Below are 20,397 nucleotides of genomic sequence, written 5' to 3'. Positions count from 1 at the left end.
CAATATTCTTGTACACCTGCTCTGTGCTGTACCCTGTGCTGGGGGAGGGGCTGCACAGAAGGTCTTTGCCCTTGAGATGTCTCACAGGAGACAGCTTCAACTAATTAGCAAATACTTTTCTAAAAATCTGCATATTGCACCCTGACTGGGTGGCTCAGTGGGTTGGAGCATCATCCCGTACACCATGAGCTTGCAGGTTCAATTCCTGGTCAGGCACGAGACTAGGTTGTGGGTTTGAGCCCTGGTTAGGGAGTGTATGGGAGGCAACTGATCGATGTCTGCCTCTCACATCAATGCCTCTGTCTCTCAAATCAATAAACATATCCTCAGGTGAGAATATAGCAAAAAATTCAGCGACTCGCAGGAGGCAGCCTTTCAGGTTATGATCAACATGCCCACACATCACCTCCTCAAGGGTCACTCCTGCAAGTGATGTCAGTGACGGATGAGCCCTGGGGTCAAGGTGTGGTCTGTGAGTGGAATGGGTGGGTAGTCAAGATGGCGGAGCGCCTACCCGGTTGCTTTCGCTCTTCGAACGGTCGTTCTTGGCCTTGGCTGTCCTCTCTGCAAGCTTCTTCTGCCTCTGAGGGCCTCTTCCAAAGAAAATGTAGTTGACAAAGGCATACTCCAGAAGGGCCAGGAACACGAAGACAAAGCAGCCCATGAGGTACATGTCAATGGCTTTGACGTAGGGGATTTTGGGCAACGTCTCCCGAAGGTGCGTGTTGATGGTCGTCATGGTCAGGACAGTGGTGATACCTGCGAACGAGACACGGGGGTGAGTGACAGAAGCGTCACCACTCTGCTCCTCGCTGCTTCCTTTCCTGTTGTATTTTCTCCAACTGCGTGAAGTACAGGGATCCCTCACTTACCGCGGGTATTACATTCTAGACCCCCGCGGTAGGTGAGAGTCCACAAAGTAGGAACCTTACTTATTTTAATATTTATATATATTTTTAAGGCTTTATAAACCCTTCCCACACACTTATAAACCGTTCCCAGTCCCTTATTAACCTTTTCCACACTTTTATAAACACTACTGATGTTCTTAAACATATTCTACGCTCTTAAACCTATGTCACTTTAACAACATATGTACACAGTATGGCAAAGTCCTGCGATAGAGCCAGAAATCCGCGATAAATAATTAAATAAAATATTTAAAAAAATCCCATGACACAGTGAGGCCATGATAGGTGAACCGCGATATAGCGCGGGACTGCTGTAGTTAGGAATCGTGGGTTGGCTAGTATTGGGTGGTTGAAACACAATGGGCATGTGCTGTGTCACCGGGGAGCAGGCCACGCCTCGGGCCAGGACAGCGACACCTGTCCTTTGTACCAGGCACTGCACTGGGTCCACAGACAGAATGGATCTGAGATTGAGGGAGAGCAGGGTAGGGAGGCAGAGGAGACTGTGCTCCCGGCAGAAGTTGGAAGACATGAAAATACACCCATGATTTCACAGAAAACCCGGCATGTCCAGTTGAGAAATTTCTGGGAAAATGAGTGAATCTATGAAGAATCTGAGGCCCTGGGAAGGTATCTAAGGGCTGGAGGGGCAAGGCCGTTAGCGAGGCTCAGTGAGAAAGGGGAGTCTTACTACAATGCTTACGAGGCAAGGGCAAGAGATAACGGTTTTTACAACTATAAGGACCTGGCCCAGCACTGAGCTCAAGGAGCAGGCATGGCTGAGCAAAGCTCCTGGGGACAGACGACCCCACAGAGCTATTCCCCTCGCTTAGACAGAGTGCACACAAGCTGCTCAGGACATATTTGCTGGACTCAGGGCAACTGACTTTCATCAAACCATCAATTCTTATCATCCTCTGGGGCAGCAGACCAGCCCGCACGCCTCTGATGTCATTATGCTGAATTCTTTAGATAATAGCGTGAGAAAGAGCTCATTGCTTCTGTAACAGAACTAAGTTCAGTCTCTAAAAACGTGTCAAGGCCATTATTCAAAATTCTCCTGTAGCCATGGACATGCTTCTTGCTGTACAAAGAGTCCATATTGGATAATTTGAAGCCATGTGGAGCAGGGGACATGTCAGTGAGTGGCGTGACCAGAGCTGGTTGACCTGATATGAGGACCCATGAGCAGGAAAGGCAGGGATCGCTCACTTCTTGGTGGGCAGGTTAGCTGCTCCACTGCCTTGTTCTCTTGGAGACAGGACTCTCAGAATATGAAGTCCCAAGGGAGCAAAGCCATGTGACCCCATGGCCCAGGCCCAAAGGGTCTGCTTTTTCTTACCCATGCGTTTGCGGCCACTGATATCACTCCTGTGTCTTCCAGGCCCCAATGGAGAGAAATTCTGCCTCCTTATTGCTATCTCAGACCCACGGTCCTTCTGCCATGCAACCTGAAAACCATGATGTCTCAGGGGCCAGCAGGCAGTGCTGGTGCCAGGGGTCAGTGCTCCCGGGAGACCGGGCAGAGCGCAGGCCGCCACTGCACGTGGCTGTACTGGAAGCCCTTCTCTGACCCCTGGCTCCCACCTGATTCTCCAGGAAAGGCTGGATATGTTAGGCATTTTTGATGCCCTCCCGATTCTTATCCTCTCCCCAGAGGCATGCGTCCTCACGCTTGGCGTCCCATAGAAAGAACCTGCAGACCACAGAGCTGTCCTGGAGAGCAGAGAAGAGCAGGCCTCACCTCTAACACACGCTTCTGCTCCACCTGGCTCTGAACTGCTATTAGCAGTAGAGCAGGAAACTGAAGAACTCAGGGACTACTCTTTACGTGTAACAGCAAACCACGATCGCTCGTGGGATACGTGGAGATCAACGGCATCAGAATAGGTTAAGATTCTCCTTAAACATATATCTGGGCACCTGGGGACTTTGAAAATCTGAAAATGGCCATGGACTAATTAGAGTTCACAAGTAAATGAGGAAACACCAGGCAGGTGCTACAAAATGAGGCGTTCTCACCATTATTCAAACATCTTGAATATTGCTGCTACTATTATTTTTCCCTTCTGTATGGATTTAGAGAGCTGAAATGGTTTGTCTGAGGGGCTACTTCGTGCCCCAGGTGGATATGCATAACACAGGTCCCCACCAGGCAGTGGGCGGGAAGAATCCAGGGACAGGGACAGCCAGCACATGTCCCAGACCCTCCAATGGGTGAGGACACTGGTCCAGGGCCATCGTCACATGCTCAAAGAGACCCTCAGCAGGAGACGTGGTGGTGAGCGGGACAGTCTTCCAGTCTGGGTGTGCATGAGCTCTTAGCTTAAGAGGCCAGTGCATTTACGAATTCCTTCTATCACGTGTCTTCCCATCTGGACACTTGGGATGGTGGTGGACTTCAGTGGGTCACAGCCTGGACGACAAGGAGCACAGGACCACATGGCCAGTCCCAAAGCCCAGCTCTGCCACTTCCCAGGGGTGTGACCCCTGTGGGACTGGATGGGCTCACAGCCAAAGTCAAGGACTGTTGTGAAGGTTACACGCAGAGCCGGAGAAGCAATGACGATATATAGAATAGGTTAGCACTGCTGATCACATTAATTACCCCGTATTTTTGGCTCCATAAGGTGCACTCCCCACCCCCCCCAAAGTGGGGGGAAATGTCTGTGTGTCTTATGGAGCAAATATTGCGTCACAGCCCGTGATGTGTCTCACCTGACCTGGGGTTCCTGGAAAATTAGAAGAGCACTTGAACCTTAAAGTCTCTCCTCATTTGTTAATGACAGTGATGATGGTTCTTAATAGTGCTATTGACTGCTGTTCACTTTACATGGTTGAAACATTATTCTGTTATATATTATTAAATATTTTAGTACACCATTGGGTTCAGAATTTGTTTTTTCTTGTTTTCCTCCTCTAAACCTAGGTGCGTCTTATGGTCAGGTGCGTCTTATAGTGTGAAAAATACGGTACCGTCATTACAGAAAAACAAATCCCTTCACAGCCTCTACTTTCTGGGGGCACCTGTCCGACGTGGCTGGGTGGTACCTCTTGGGCTCCTGTGAAGTCTCTCTGCTAATTCTGAGCCTCACGTTATTTCTCATGGAGATGTTAATGAAATACTGTATTTGAAAAACTGCAGGGATAAAGATGACTATGATATAAAAATACAAGTAGAAGTTACACCGTTTAATCAAAAGCTATCTTAGTTCTCTTCTTTGTGATCAAAATCACGTGGCCTCAGTTGTCTTAGCAACCATGTGTGCTTTTAGAAGGACCGATGCTATTATTCACTGGTGAGTGGACTTCAGGGTTTTGAGAAAAACCACCTGATTACAACCGCCCACCTGGTACTCTGGTGGCTTCTGACGCTAACAGGTCAGGGGATCTGGGGCCACACAGCTGGGGACAGCTCCATGGGGGTCTCTGCTGAGCACCTGTCCATGTCAACCTGAACATCTAAGACCTCATTTTAAAAAGAGGTACAGAGCCCTGGCCAGGTGGCTCAGTTGGTTAGAACGTCGTCCCAATACACCAAGGTTGTGGGTTTGATCCCTGGTCAGGGCACATAAAGGAAACAACCAATGAATGCATGAATAAATGGATGTTTTTCTCTCCCTTGCTCTAAAGATCAATAAGTAAAAAAATTAAAAACGAGGTGCATCAACCATTTCAAAGGGTGTGACATCAAACGAGACATCCAGAGTGAGCTTGGTGGGAGGAATTTCTTCAAATGAAACTCTCCAAAGCATGAGTACATCCTCTTAAAAGGGTACAGAGTGTGTCCTGGCTGGTGTGGCTCAGGTGGTTGGAGCACCATCCTGTGGACTGAAAGGTCACAAGTTCGATCCCTGGTTAGGGCACATATCCCGGCTGCAGGTTTGGTCCCGGGTCGGGGTATGTATCAGAGGCAACCAATCAATGCTTCTCATCTCTCTCTCTCTCTCTCTCTCTCTCTCTCTCTCTCTCTCTCTCTCTCTCTCTCTCTCTCTCCCTGTTTCCTCTAAAATCAATGAACATATCCTTAGGTGAGGATTTTTTTAAAAAGTGATACAGTGGAATACTACTTGGCTTAAGAGAGAAAGAAATCTTACCCTTGTGACAGCATGGATGGACCTGGAGATTTTTAGGCCAAGTGAAATCAGCCAGTCAGAGACAGACAGATACCACATGACCTCACGCACGTGAGGAACCTAATGAACATACTGAGCTAACACCCGAAGAGAGACAGACTCATAGCTACAGAGAACAGACTGACAGCTGTCAGAGGGGAGGGGGGCTGGAGGGCTGGGTGGATAAGGGGAAGGGATTAAGCAAAAAAAAATAAAAATAAATAAAATTCATAGATAAACAACAGTATGTGATCACCAACAGGACCGCAGGGTGGGGGAGGCAGGAGAGGGTAAAGGGGGAGAAATGGTGATGGAAGGAGACTTGACTTGGGGTGGTGAGCACACAATACAATATAAAGAGGGTGTGTTGTAGAATTGTACCCTTGAAACCTATATAATTTTATTAACTGTCACCCCAATAAACACAATTTAAAAAAATTGACTTTCATATACTGTAATGAGGTTGGGTTTATTACAACCCACTTCAGATCTGCGATCTACTTAATATTGCAGAAGACAGGGGTTGGTAATTCAGGAGCTATAGAATTTTTACATGGAGAAAATTTAGAAAGGTACCTTTTCCGAGTGCCTCGCTCTCACTGGTGCAGATAATTACGGTTCTCTGGGGCTCACGTTTCTAGTGATCTCAACAAAAGCTGAGGCCAACTCACCGTGAAGCTCACGAAGCTCTGGCTTCCGGTCACGGGCCTCGTCCAGGTTGGGGGAGGGGTCCCCCATGTTTCTATTTCTATATTTTTTATTCCTTTTCTTAAAGAGAGCCCCTGAAATTGCCTAAGCTAACAGCTCTGCAAAACCCGGATCTGCCCCTGCAAATTCATTTCGGCTCTGACCCTTCCGGGGGAGAAGGAGGGAGAACAGTTAAACAGAGCACTCCATACCCATTAGAAATATACCACATAGAATGCCACGTTCCGTTTTTCGATACTTTCTTCTTCAACTGTTCTTTCTTTTAAATTAAATTTATTGGGGTGACATTGGTTAATCAGATTATACAGGTTTCAAGTGTACGTTTCTGATACATGATCTCTATATTGCACTGTGCGCCCAGCACCCAAAGCCAAGGCTCCTTCCGTCACCACGTGTTTTTCCCCTTTACCCCTCTCTACCCCCATCCACCCCCTGCCCTCTGGTCACCACCATATTGTTGTCTGTGTCTATGAGTTTTTGTTTGCTTGTTTATCTTGTTTTGTCATTTGTTGCTTTCCGTTTTATATCCCACATATGAGGGCAATCATATGCTTCTTAACTTTTTCTGACTGACTTATTTCGCTTAGCGTGATATTCTCTAAGGTCCATTTATGTTGTCGCCAATGGCAGTATTTCACCCTTTCTTATGCCTGAGTAAGTATTCCATTGTAATATGTGCACCACATCTTCTTTATCCAATCATCTAGCAACGTGATTTTTAAATCCAACTAACACCTTTAGAAATAGCTGCCTGAGTGTCTTAGGTCATCATTACATGTATTTTATGAGAAAAATATCAAATCTATTTTTAATAAAAATGTTTATTAATTTTAGAGAGAGAGAGAAAAACATCTATTTGTTGTTTCCCTTATTTATGCATTCATTAATTGTTTCCCGTATGTGCCCTGATGGGGGATTGAACCCACAACCTTGTCGTTTCAGGACGATGCTCTAACCGCCTGAGCTACTCAGTCAGGGTAGCTGTGCAAGTCACATACCTGTGCATCTAAAGCAGCACACTTGCTTGCACACATGTACGCACAGACCCTTGGAGAAAAAGCTTAACCAACTTAAAAGTCCTGGGAAAATATGGTAAACAGCTAACAGAAGAAATAGGGGAAACTGGAATCCTGAATTCTCATACTTCTCCGTAAGCTAATTTACCAGCAAATGTGTTTATTAGTTTCAATCATTTTTTAAAAGTATTATTGATAATTCTATTTTCAGGAATTAATTCAACCCCCACCTCACCCCCACAAAAGGGATGGACTAGAATAATTACTCTTCGGCTCTGAACTTACCTAAAATGTGTTTGAATGTTTACTCTGTCCATGCATTTTCATAATAATTAGCCGAGTAGAGAATAATCCTTCTGAAACTATAAGCCTTCCCTCAATCATCAATATATATGAGGAATAATACAGGAATTTATACTATTTACTGAACATCAGCTGGTAATTGTTAAATAATCAGTGGCCAGAAAAAAATCACCAGAGCTCTTGGGAATCACCCAGAGTCTAATCACATATGTTAATGCTCATTAAATTATATAATTCCAATTACATGCTATATTTGACTATTTTTCTGACTTAAAAAAGAAAAATGACCAATGAACCATGTCTTTTTTTTTCTGGGCCACAGAATCATTGTTTTAAACGTAGAATCAGAAATAGTTTTATTATGCAAATATTCAACAAGCGTATTTTCCCTTGCGCGGGCGGGAGAATTCACATCAGAGCCTGATAATTAAATTAACAACACATCAAAGCGATCATGCGTGAAACAAGCGCCCCAAGATAGGAAGTGACACTCTGGGCAACACTGGTGTCCTGATGGCAAGACACTGTCGTTGAACTCTAGCCTTTGAACTCCCTAATGCCGTAATGGCACGGCTGCTTTCTATTTTAGGTATCCCTTTCAAAGAGCACCTACCAAGGGCAACTCTAGCTGCGGAGGCATCGTAATTGATCCAGAAGGACACCCACGAGAGGATGGTGATGAGTATCGAGGGCATGTACGTCTGCAGAATGAAGTATCCGATGTTCCTCTTCAACCGGAAGCTCAGTGAGAGCCGAGGGTAGGCACCTGCGGGAACAGACAGGGGTCAGCATGGCAGACACCAGCTCGCTTTGGCTTCCATGGGTCAACAGCACGCATCGGAGGAGCGCGTGAACCGAGGCGGGGTCCCCAAACGCACCGTTTGCCTGCCTGACAGTGTTGGGGGAAGAGCTGGGTGGGGGATGTATTTCAGTCCATTTACAAGGTAACAATGATGATAACCTACTAAGGCAGGACGCTCGGCAGGGAACTACACCTGGCACGCTTTGGAAAAGGTTTTAGCTTCAAACGCAAATAATGGCAAATATTTGTGTTTCAATGAATCTCTGTCCCGTCCTTCACTGTATGGACAGGGGCGACTTGGCTCCAGGCTTTATTGAGAAAAATGGCTTTGACAAGTTGTCCCCTATCAACCCAGCTAGAGCGACAGGGCGCACAGAGGCTGGGGCCGTGCACAGATGTTCAGGCATTGGTCCTGGGCGGACCGGGACTGCTCAGGGGCCCCCTCGGCACCGGGAAGGGGCCCCCAGAAGCAGGGGCAATCCCACAGAAGGCAGTGGCTATGCCGCCGGGCTCTGCCCCAACCATGGAAGAGGTGTTGCGGGCCGCCTTGGAGAAGCGCCTCCTCCGTTTCCTTGTAGGCGAGTCCCAGTGCTCATGTGACATGTGTGTCCCTTGGAGCCCAATGAGCACTGCCACTACGGTGTGAGATGCAATCCCATGGGTGATGCCTTTCCCGTTTGATTTGCTAAGGCAAGCTGAGCTTGCCTCTCCTCCGTCCACTTCAATAGTGCCCTTGACCAGTTCCAAGCCTCTCAGCTCCTAAGGATTCTAATGGAGCTGAAGGAAGGTCAACCAGTGGAAAGCTCATGTGTGTCTCGAATCAACTCCCCCGTGTCCCCCTCCCACCCTCCCTGATGGTCAGAGCTCTCTTCCTGACAACGCTGCCCCCCAAGCTCAGGAGACCATGCCTTTTGTGCCACACCCATATGCATGTTGCCAGCTTTCCTCCATGGCCCTTGCTGCGTCTGTCTTTCTGTTCTTTTCTTTGGCCGTTTGATTAACTCAGGTGACAATGACTTCTGTGCAGAAGATGACTTGTTTCCATGCTCTGCCTTTGAGCATTAACCATATCTTCAGCCAGAATTACATAAAGGAAAGATGAAATCACTGAAGGGTCCCAACATTCTCAGGCTGATCATCTGGGAAATTTCATCTAGCCTGTGTGTGTGATTCTGTGTGTGTGCAAACCTGGGTGTGCATGTGTGTGAGCCTGTGTGTGCATGTGAGCCTGTGCCTGTAAACCTGGGTATGTGTATGTGTGAACCTGTGTGTGCATGTGAGCTTGTGGTGTGTATAAATATGTGCATACATGTAGTTGCCTTACATGGCTCTGATCAAATGCATACATCATACCATCATCATAATATAAATGTTTCATACTTATTACAAATTATTTGTCAACATATTATAATTCAAAATTCTCCAAATGTATATACACAGGTATATACATTATATATATGTCAATGCATACACATGTCCTCTATAGTTTATAAATGCATTTTTCTGAATTTGTAACTTTAGGTGATTTCCATTTTTGCAAGATTATAAATAATACTCTTAAGAATACCGTTGAGTAGACTGCTTTTGCTATATTTAGACTTATTTCCTTAGGATGAATATACCAAAGAGGAATTATTAGGCTAATGTTCAAGGCTCTTCAGATATATTTCCAAACAATTTTGCAAAATAATCACATCTGTGTGTGGTCCTCTGTGTGCATTTCATAGAAGGGCTTAGCTCACCTGGCAAACTTGACAATAGTACACATATTCCTTAAAAATAACTCCTGTTGATTTCCAGGGGAAATATCTGTCCTTTCATGGAATGAGTACTTCAGTTGGACACTTGCTAAGTGTTTGTTTTTCCTCTGTATTTACTCTCATCCAAGATCTGATTATACTATTTGCTCATTTTTCTCTTCTTTTGCTCTCTTCCCCTATTCATTTGAGTCCTTTCAATTGTTTATATTCTGTGTACAATTTTCCCAGTTGTTCGCTTCAGAAGTTATAATGGTCTGAGTAGAAGATACACAAATACTTAAATTTTTGTATGTAGTTGAATCTGTGTTTTTTTTTCTTTCTTCAAGCTTCCTTTCAGGCTTGGTTCACAATAGAGATCTAACCTCCAACAACCTATTCTGGGAGTTGGCAAATATTTCAGTGTTTGCTATGAAGTGACACATTGATTTTTGTTCTATAATCAGCTAAGAAATTTCCCCAACACCATCCATGGAATAAAGCTTCCTTGACAGAGATCTGACACACTCCGTGTGGGTGACTGACAGGCTGCACCACTGAGCTGGGCGGAGCCTCAGTGTGGGCGTGGCCACCTCCAGACCCCCAGGTTGGAGCCTCATCATGGGCGTGGCTACCTCCGGACCCCCTGGCCCTCAGCTCCACCCACACGTTCCAGGACCCCAGCACAGACACTCCCTGCCACCGCCAAGTTCAGAACATTTTGGCGCAATGCTTCCCATAAAGGTCAAACACTCATCCAGGAATTTCAGTTTCTCCAAAATGTTTCCCCAAATTAACTCCAATTTTATATTCCACCACGGTGTCTGCATTCAGCACGTTTTCTAGCCGAAGGGTGTCCCCTCACTGCCTCAAAGTCATTGTCCATAGTGCCTGCTTCTGCTGACTCACACCTACTCTCCCCTCCATAAGAAATGTCTTCCCTTATCTGTCCTCCAAGGCCTTGGTCAAATGCCACATCTCCTGTGAATCCTTTCTTCTTCCCTCCAAATGTAAGTGATTCTTGTCTTGAGTTCTTTTTTTTTTTTCTCACTGAAATTCCAATTACTACTATTTACCAAGGTAAGATCTTTCTTGGTAAGTTGTCCCCAAGGCAGTGTTGATGAACTAATGTATTTTTCATAGACCATAATGCCTAGCTAAATGTCTAAACTGTCACTGGTTATCTCAAACATATCTGTGTGCTGAATGCATGAAAACAGGAGAATTTGGTGTATTCACGTGTCCCAAAACATTCAACATTGAATCTTAGTTTGAAGTCCCACAGCAACTTCAATGTCTTTATTGAAGTAGCTTCAATACTGGACAGTAGTTTGCAAGTTCATGGCCATCTCATGCCTTTCTCATCACTTGTCATCTGTGGCACCTGCTTCAGCTGTGTCACCATAGCCACCATGCTTGTCATGACAGGTTGGTTATGCTGCAGTGACAAAGAGTCCCTCAACATCTCAGTAGATTACAACAAAGATCGTTTTTCTTTCGGGTGCTCCATACCGCTCAGCTTTTGCCACTTGGGACACAGCGGGACAGAGTGGTAGAAGGGCCACGCACCCTTCCCTCACATTTCTTGTCCACGGCAAGTCTTAGGTTAATCCTTACATCATAGGTGTAGAAAAGTTTAATAATCTCCCAGGGGAATACTGCAAATCTTCTTGAATGATAATGCAATCTATTAGAGTCCCCAACTTTCCATTTTCCAAGTACACTCTCTTAACATTTTCCAAAGGACATCTCCTTCATGGAAACTGTCCCCAACAGAGACAAGTAGTGATGCCCATGTAATAAAGTGTGGCTGACGCTCTGTTGGGAATACCTGTCTCCTGCAATGTGGGGGCCAATACAAGATTGCGTCGTCCAACATTTGGAAGATCACCAAAGTCCCCGAGGAAGGGAACACAAATCTGGTGTCAAAAATATGGCCAAGGTCCTCATTAACATAGAAATTAGCATTAAGAAAATATATAATTTTCTTATATAAGTGTTGAGCAAGTATTATACATTCTATTTGTTGACATCAATGTCTCTTCAACAAAATTTGAGGCTTTCATCATGGGCTTCACCCATCCACGTCTTGTAGTCCCAGATGTGTGAATGGTGAGCAGACAATGATGATGAAGAAGAGTTGTCTATGCTCTTAAGTAGCTCTTGATGCATATCCGAGACAGATTCCTGCAGAACTGGTCTTGGTAAAGCCGAAGGAAGGACTACCCTGAACGTACAGAAATATTCCATAGCAGAGGTCTGATGAGCTCTAAACTGAGAGATTCCTTCCGGGCAGGGACGCAGAAGATCCTTCAAGGTCAAGGACTTAGCAGGACCAACTGAAGAAAAGGCTTTCAAGGTATCACGAGACAGAGACCTCAGAATAGTAATAAACACCAGAATTCTCAGTGACATCGAGACTTGTTCTGAGCAAAGCCTTTTGCCATTTGTTGTGCATCTTAAAATGCATGGAAAAGCCTTTTAGTTGCTTTGTTAGACAAATGCCATTGCGTCTGCTGTGCCCATGGGGGACACTCCCCAGTGATCATAGCTAGCGGCCAAACATTTAGAGTCAAAAAGTGGCGAGTCAGCTGCCCCAAGACGCACTGTTGACAGCAGGCAGGCGCAGAAGCCCTCCAGCCTGCATGCCAATGCAGATGCGGTCCGGTTCCTAAGCAGATGCTGAGCCGACAGAGAGGGGACAGTCCCTGAGCACAAGGGTGTCATTCCAACTCAGGGCTTCTAGGCAGCGTTCCTGACTGAAGATGCTGATTCCAACGCTTTCTCCCCAGATGCGATAGAAGGGATGGTCAAAGTCAAGGCTCTGTGCCTCTCATCCAGCCTAAATTAATATTGCTCTCTAAGGCATTAACGTTGTTGAAGAACTCATAAAGATGCAGACGTAGTGTGTCCTGTCACCTTTGCAGAGCGGTAATTGCCACTCGGATGAACCTATAAAGTAATAAGCTGATAATTTCGCAACTACAGAGCTGACCTATATATACATGTGCATCTCCCTTCAAGGCGGCCACTGTGGGCAACCTGCCCAGCACCACCTAAGAAGCTTCGTGAGCTCTGAACACTGCTCTTCATCATGTTGCCTCATTCATTTACAATCTGCCTTAAAAAAAAAAAATCCTTACTGGAGGATACGTTTATTGGTTTCAAAGAGAGAAGGGAGAGAGTGACAGAAACATCAGTGTGAGAGAGAAACATCGATTGGTTGCCTCCTGTACACGCCACGACCAGGGATTGAACATGCAACCTGGGTGTGTGTCCTGACTGGAGATTGAACCCATGACCTTTCGGTGTAGGAGACAGTGCTCCCGCCCACTGAACAACGCAGCCAGGAGTATAATCTACCTTTTGACTTTATAACAGAACCCCAAATTCAAAGTGGAGTTACTAGTTTTCTCACTCTCCTGAAGTCATCTTAGTTATTACATGTTAAAAAAAAATCCACAAAGAAAAAGAGATCTATAAAATAGCAAAGAGAGAGAAGAAAAACAGGACTGGAGCTCAGGAAATTTTTTCACAGATTGTCTGAACCAGGCGATGATTCTTTTTTTGGACCTCATAGTAAAACCTAGATGTTGTATCACGTGACTCTGGAGCCAACAGCAGGGGTGTTGGGCCCATCCAAGTTCACCCTCATGCTTTATTTGGGATATTCTTTCAGAAATATCCTCGTGTATAAAATGAGGACAAGAATATCACAAGAGGAAAAAAGTAGATAAATCATACTTCATTTTGCAAGTAAATGAAAAGACAACCTGCAGGATGGGAGAAAATATTTGCGAATCACAAATCCGATAAGGAAATAGTATGTAGAATATACAAAGAAGGTTTAAAAAACACAGAGTCCAACTCACAAGCGGGCAAAGATCTGAGTAGACATTTCCAACAAAGATAAGACAAGTATCCAATAAGCTCATGAAAAGAGGCCTCTGTCATTACACAGTAGGGGAATCGCACATCCCAACCACAATGAGATACCACTTCATAGTCACTAGGGTGATTAAAATCAACAGCCCTGGTTGGCTAGGGGTGGGGAATTAGCCCCAATTCATGAAGCCTACAGGTCTGCTCTCTGTGCCCTTTGCTGCTGGCTTGAGTGCCTGTGTCATCTCATAGACAGAAAGGTTGTGGGTTCAAGTCCCAGTCAGGGTGCATGCCCAGGTTGCAGGTTCAGTCCCCAGTTGGGGTGCATAGGAGAAGGCAACTAAGTCAATCAAGTCGATCTCCCTCTCTCTCCCCCCCTCTCCCTCTGTCTTTCCCTTCCTCTCTCTCTAAAGCAATGAAAAAATGTCCTCTGGACCACATATTGCCTGGCTCCGTTTATATGAAATACAAAGTAGTCAAATCCATAGAAACAGAATTAGATCAGCAGTTGTCCAGGGTTAGGGGAGGCAGATGGGGGGAAATGTAGAGTGATTGCTAATGGGTACAGGGTTTCTTCTTGGGGTGTTGAAAATATACTGAAATTGATGGTGGCCATGATTACACAACCCTGTAAACATACTGAAAGCACTGAATTGCACACTTTAAATGGGTAAACTGTAGGGTGTGTAAATTATATCTCAATAAGTCTGTTCTAAACAAAAAACAAACAAAAAAAGAATACTGACTACCTGTAGTTTTTATCAAATACCAGATACACTGTCTGGACCAAATTACACCCTCTATCAATGCTCAGGTTGCCTTTCCTTTTTATTCATGTATGAAGTCTTCTGTGCTCAAGACCGTGTAATCTAAGAGTTTTACTATCGAGCATGTTTTAAAATTTTCACTGGAGGTCTTCCAAGCAACTCCGAAAGGTGAAGGTAGATGAGAAGCATTTTTGCAAAGAAGTGAGGGGCCATGACTTTCTGAAGACATCTGCCTCGTGTAGTGAAACATGTTTCATTGATCAGGTGCCCTTCAAGGGAAATTGCATAGCGGTAAGATAAGGGAGTTAAGCTCTCCTTTGTGATGGGAGTGAGCTTTCTCTGGTCCTGCCATTTTGGACTGAAAGATTAGGGGGAGTATTGCTCTGGGAAGAACAGCTGTACTCTCTCTACGGATCCGTCTAACAAAAGTCAATGGGGCCCTGGCCGGATGCTCAGTTGGTTGGAGGGTTGGCCCACACACTGAAAGGTTTCAAGTTTGATCCCCAGTTGGGTCATGTACCTAGGCTGTGGGTTTGATCCCCAATTGCGGAGTGTGCACAAGGCAGCTGATCAATGTTTCTCTCTCCCTCTCTCTCTCTCTCTCTCTTTTCCTCTCTCTAAAATTAATAAGCATATTCTTGGGTCATGATTATTTTTAAAAAGTCAATGTGAAAAAAAAGGGAATTTGTCTGTGGAATTTAAGATTAAGTTAAATTGCAAACAAGATACACATAATAATTCCTTCTTTCAACATTTTATGTAAGATCTTCACTGGACCCAAAAGATGGTTTTATAGGTCCAATGTGCTCTGCTTTCATCCCAGGGCTCTAGAAAAAAAACAACTAAATTCTGGAGTTTACGAGTGGACTCTAGAAAAGATTAAGTGCATGTTTTAACAGTGTGACATGCAGACTTTTAAAACATTTGTCATTTGTCATACTCATTCATGGAAAGCAAAATAGTATTTAGAAAATTGATTCCTCAAGAATAGAAAATTTGCCTATGTTAATGGAATTGTTTTATCCTCATTTATTTTGTGGATCCTTCTCTTTTTGTTTCTCCTTATCAGGCACAGAAATATTTTGAAATAAAGCCAGAATCTATCAGTCCAAATGTACCCCAGGAAAAAAGGAAGAGAAATAAAGACACCATCTAACAAAAGCAGCACGTTAAATAATCTGTTCTCCAAGTATCCAGAAAAAAAACTCCCATCTTTCAGCCCATGGAAAACTTAAAAGTTAGGCGTAAATTTCAGATTTGCCAAAAACTGTGCATGTCACATTTTGTTGGTCAACAGAATAGCCATTTAAGACTAACACAAAACCTGGAGTCCCAATCTGGCGATTCTGCGTCCAGAGTGATATCCCGGTGGGGCTCTTTGATTGTTAGCCGTACATATTTGCTGAAATAAATTTAATGCAGTATTTCTTTTAACTGATCCCCTTATTATCTGCTACATGGGTGCTTAGCTCACATTGTCACCCCTTGTTATCGTCACAGCTAAGGATTATGGTCTCCTGACTTTGGGATTTTCAGAACTTTTCTCAATAGTAGACCATTCTAGACAAGTGTTTCTTTTTTGTTATGTTATCAGAAAAACACAACATTAAATAATGTTCATTTTCCCAAATCTGACTGTAAAACATGTGTGCTAAGGTGTCTTTCTGTTTTTACTCTCTTGTATTAATAGTCCACACTAAGTAAGGATTGAAGAGGAAACTTGGAATGTCCACTGGCTCTTGGGGGTGCGGAAGGAAGCAAGTTGGACCTGCCCAGTGACAATGGCCGCCTGCCTACAATGTGTCAGGCATTACACCAGGTGCCGCTGGGAGAGGAGAAGGTGGGACCAGGACATGTCCCTCTGCAGGGGGCTGCGTCCCTGAGGATGCAGGCACAGCAGAACGAAGAGGGCCGCGTGCAGTGCTGTGGAAATGCCGCGAAGCCACGTCACGCAGCCTGGGAGGCAGCGCGTGGGCAGCTCAGGGTCCAAGCCTTCCCGGAGGAAGTGGAGCCTTGATCCAGCTCAAGAGTGACGAGGAGGTGGCCAGGTGAAGGGAGGCAGGTGGCCGTGGTCAGAGGCATTCAAGCCAGCGGCAAAGGGCACAGAGAGCAGGCTTCATGAACTGGGGCAAATTCCCCACCCCAGCTAGTTGCTGTTTAACCTATAATGACAGAAGGAAGTGGAGGGCGGTCCCAGCATCACCTTCCCTGAGCATTTTAACCCAGAGTTTGTGGTCTTTATAATACCTTACGGTTCAGCCCTGGCTGGCGTGGCTCAGTGGATTGAGTGTCAGCCTGAGAACCGAAGGGTCGCCGGTTCGATTCCCAGTCAGGGCACGTGCCTGGGTTGTGGGCCAGGTCCCGGGTTGGGGGCGCGCAAGAGGCAACCACTCACTGATGTTTCTCTCCCTCTCTTTCTCCCATCCTTCCCTCTCTCTGAAAATAAAAATACCTTACGGTTCAGCACTTTGGTTTATCTCAGTTACAACACTCAGCACTGAGTAAGACCACAGAGCCGGCAGTACACATTTTAAAAGACACGCAGTTGGAATTGAATAAAACCTCGGCAAGAACAGAAAGGAGAGCACACATCTTCTCGGTCTTTGGATGGTTGAAATGAAGATGACAATGCCACCCAGGCTGGGGCAGCCTTAACCCGGTCACATGAGCAGCAGATGATCATGTCTAAAGAGTCTAACTGAGGGTAGTCCAAGTTCAAGTTCCCGGACCACCAAGGCCGACTTCTAGCCCGGAAGTGGGGGAAGTTCTTTGACTTCTGGGAGTACAGCACCCACCTCCTCAGGTCTTCCTCTCTCTCCCCTCCCTTCCTTCCTGCCCCAAGGCCTAGAGTGGCCTCCCGCCTGCCCAGAATGAGAGGCGCGTATGGTATCAAATGCAGGTTGATTGAGTTCACCCTCGGTCCTTTAACTTCTCCATAACAAGCCCCGGGAGCACCTCATTGTCACCTTCGACCCATCGAAGCTTCCCAGTCCCCTTTGGAGACAGAGGAAAGGGGTACCTGCTATGACAAATTATTGACAATGGCACTGTGCTGGGTGACCCAGTGCCAGGAGTCCTTGTAGGTATTTCATAAGGACACCATACTCACCTGTGGCAAAGACGACATTCCTCGAGACCAGGCGATGCTCCACGATGGAGAACTGGGGGAGCTCGATCCTCTCCACGCCGGTGACAGCCTTGTCGCCACCGCGCCAGTAAAATTCAATGTCATCTGTGGTGTAGCCATCTGCCAGGAGAGAGAAGTGGGGACAGGACAGAAATGAAGCATTGCCTTGTCTACGCACAAGGTTCAAGACACTGTCGCCAGGGAAACGGAAGGAAGCGCTTGCGCATATTTCAATAGGTTGGTTTGATGTGCTAATTTTTGAGAAGGGTCTTCAAAGAAACCACTTTCAAATATTCCAGTGTTACCTCTGCTTTGATTTAGAACAGGCTGGGGTTGCCCTGGCTGGGAGGCTCAGTTGGTTGGAGCACAGACCTATATGCCAAAAGGTCGCAGGTTCGATTCCTGGTCAGGGCACATTCGTAGATTGCAAGTTTGATCCCCTGCTGGGGCATGTACGAAAGGCAACTGATCGATCTTTCCCTCTTATATCGATGATTCTCTCTCTCTCTCTCTCTCCCTTCCTCTCTTTCTAAAATTAATAAAACATATCCTCGGTTGAAGATTTTAAAAAATTAGAACAGGCTGGTGTTGAAAAGTACAAACTGTTCACACAGCGTAACTGTAGAGCTGGCCTGAACGTCACACAGAAACCAACTGGAAACATATATTAACCCCGAGTATGACGGCTGTAAGAAAAGACAAGAGCACAAGGGTGAAGAACTGTAGAAAGGCAGCTCCTCCCCAAAGCTACTGAAAAGTTAAAACACTGAGGATGGTCAGCCAATCGATGCGGGGCAACATCAGAAACTCTCCAAGCAAAAGGAGTGTTCTCGGTATTTCCGGATGGTTCCATGAGGTGGCCATGAGGTTCGCCGTCCTTAGTAACGGCTTCTGTTGGGACACCCTGGGCCCTAAGAGATTTGGACAAAGGTCTCATTTGGAGTGGCCATTAGCCAGAGTCCAGCTCCAGTCCCAGACATTGGCCCAGATGCTTCTCTCTGAGGAATGAGTAAATAGGATGATAAAATATGATGTTACTAGTCGTACCTAGGAATCTTCCAGAGGATTAGATCAATTTTATCAGTAAAGTGAATTACAATGCACACCTGGAGAAAAATGCCCTGGACTTTCTGATCAGACCATTTAATACTGAACAAAAGGCGGATACTCAATATTTGAGGGGTGACAAATAGACCCAACCTATGGGATGGCTGTTCCCCACGGTTAATGCCATCTTTCTATTCCCATCAGCTCTCCTTTCTGCCTGGGTCATGGTGGTCACAACTCTGTCTCCTACCTTCCCTCTGACTTCCTCATAATCCATCCTTGCCTGGAGGGCATGGCATTAATTTAAATAAAATACACACATTACCAGGCCACTGCTCTGCAGAAAACTCTCCGATGTTTCCCAACAAAGTTAGCAAAAAATCCAAACTCCTTACAAGGATCTCAAGAATCTATAGGACTGGCCCCTGGGTGCACCAATTTCTCTCCTTTGTTCACCCAGCCTGGCCCCATGGCCTCTGGGGCTCGGGATGGCACACGGCACCCACGGGACATACTGCCAGGCCTTCTCGTGGCTGCCCTGTCCCCACGTTTGCATCTTATCTTACATAAAACCTTTGGCACATGCATGTAGTCTAATCAGCAGAAAACTGGGAGAATTCCTTCTTCCACTCAAGTGCTTCAAGCATGGACTCTTCCAAGACGCGTGGCTCACACACGCTGAGGAAATCAATGTCTTTCACAGCAGACAGTCCTGGCCAACTTCCACCTCGGTTCAAACACTGCAGTCACAGAATCTGCCCCTCCCAGCCCACCCACGATCTGGCCACAGCTGGAACAGCAGCTGCTTCCTTACCTAGACCTCACGGTTGCCTTCCTGCAACTCATCAGTTCAATGGGAATTAGACCCTCCAGCTACACAGAATCCACTGAACTTCCCAGCCTGTTCTTCAACTCTTGGGAGATCCTCGTCCTTCCCATGAGCCTCTGTCTCCACACTAAATTCCCCCAGGCGATTCCATCATGGGTCACGGGCCCCAATTTTATGTCCTCACCTTCTGAAAGCACAGTTCTCAGACACCATGACATAGATGCAGTGTAGCAGCCAGGGGATCTGAATGCTGGTCTGTCACCAGTATAACTTCTCACCGCAAATGCATCAAGGGACATTGGCAAGTCAGTCATTTGCCGCACACACACACACACACATACACACACACACACACACACACATCAATATAAATACCAATAATGTCATCCAGATATGCCTGGAGATAGAGCTCAGGTAGCATAGGGCACAGCTGTCTTTTTTTTTTTTTTTAATTATTTACTTATTTGTTTGTTTTCTTATTTATTTTTATTTTTAGAAAGAGGGGAAAGGAGAAACAGAGAGAGAGAAACATCACTGTGTGGTTGCCTCTCACTCATTCCTCCAACTGGGGACCTGATGTGCAACCTAGTCTTGTGTCCTGACTGGGAATCGAACCAGTGACACTTGGTTCACAGGCTGAGGCTCAATCCACTGAGCCACAGCAGCCGGGGCTCAGCTGTCTTTTGACAATACAGGTGCAGCTCTGGCCCCTCACAGGGAGTACTCAACCCTGAATTACCCACTGGGCATCTGAATACTCTTCAAATGGAAGAAAATGGCCAAGATGTAGAAATAGGATGCTTGTAAAGCTGAGTTCCCGATGGGAAATGAGTTTTACTGCAGCTGCCCAGGGCCCCAGAGTACAGCCACTCACACGTGATGAAGCACATTGTGACAAAATTGTCTCAGTGTTTGCTCTCTTCGCACTGAGCGGCCTGAGATGGGCATAAAAGCAACCAGACTATCTTGTTCAGATTAGAATGAAGAACTCTTTGTTTATGTTTAGTTAGAGAGAGAGGAAAGGAGGTGGGAGGGGAGGGGAAGGGGGAGAGAGACATTGATGTGCGAGAGAAACATAGATTGACTGCCTCCCGTACACACCCTGACTGAGGATTGAACCTGCAACCTAGGTACGTGCCCTGACTGGGAATCGA

At 45.8% G+C, this 20,397-nt stretch overlaps 1 protein-coding gene across 2 annotated transcripts in view; it reads right to left on the bottom strand.

Annotated features, from left to right (window-relative positions):
- GABRB3 (gamma-aminobutyric acid type A receptor subunit beta3) overlaps positions 1-20,397 on the bottom strand; it is a 142,302-nt gene that overhangs the window by 4,802 nt on the left and 117,103 nt on the right. For both annotated transcript variants that reach the window (XM_090263824.1, XM_090263823.1), the window contains exons 6-8: positions 17,350-17,487; positions 7,667-7,819; positions 515-759 (exon numbers count right to left, since the gene is read on the bottom strand). In XM_090263824.1, coding sequence (XP_090119950.1) covers positions 515-759; positions 7,667-7,819; positions 17,350-17,487 — 536 coding nt within the window. The remainder of the gene's footprint in view (positions 1-514; positions 760-7,666; positions 7,820-17,349; positions 17,488-20,397) is intronic.

The sequence above is a fragment of the Furipterus horrens genome, unplaced genomic scaffold (genome assembly GCF_987537825.1).
Source record: "Furipterus horrens unplaced genomic scaffold, mFurHor1.1.pri manual_scaffold_16, whole genome shotgun sequence".
Taxonomy (NCBI): domain Eukaryota; kingdom Metazoa; phylum Chordata; class Mammalia; order Chiroptera; family Furipteridae; genus Furipterus; species Furipterus horrens.
Note: the sequence above shows the minus strand (reverse complement) of the source record. Positions and strands in the feature narration are given on the sequence as shown.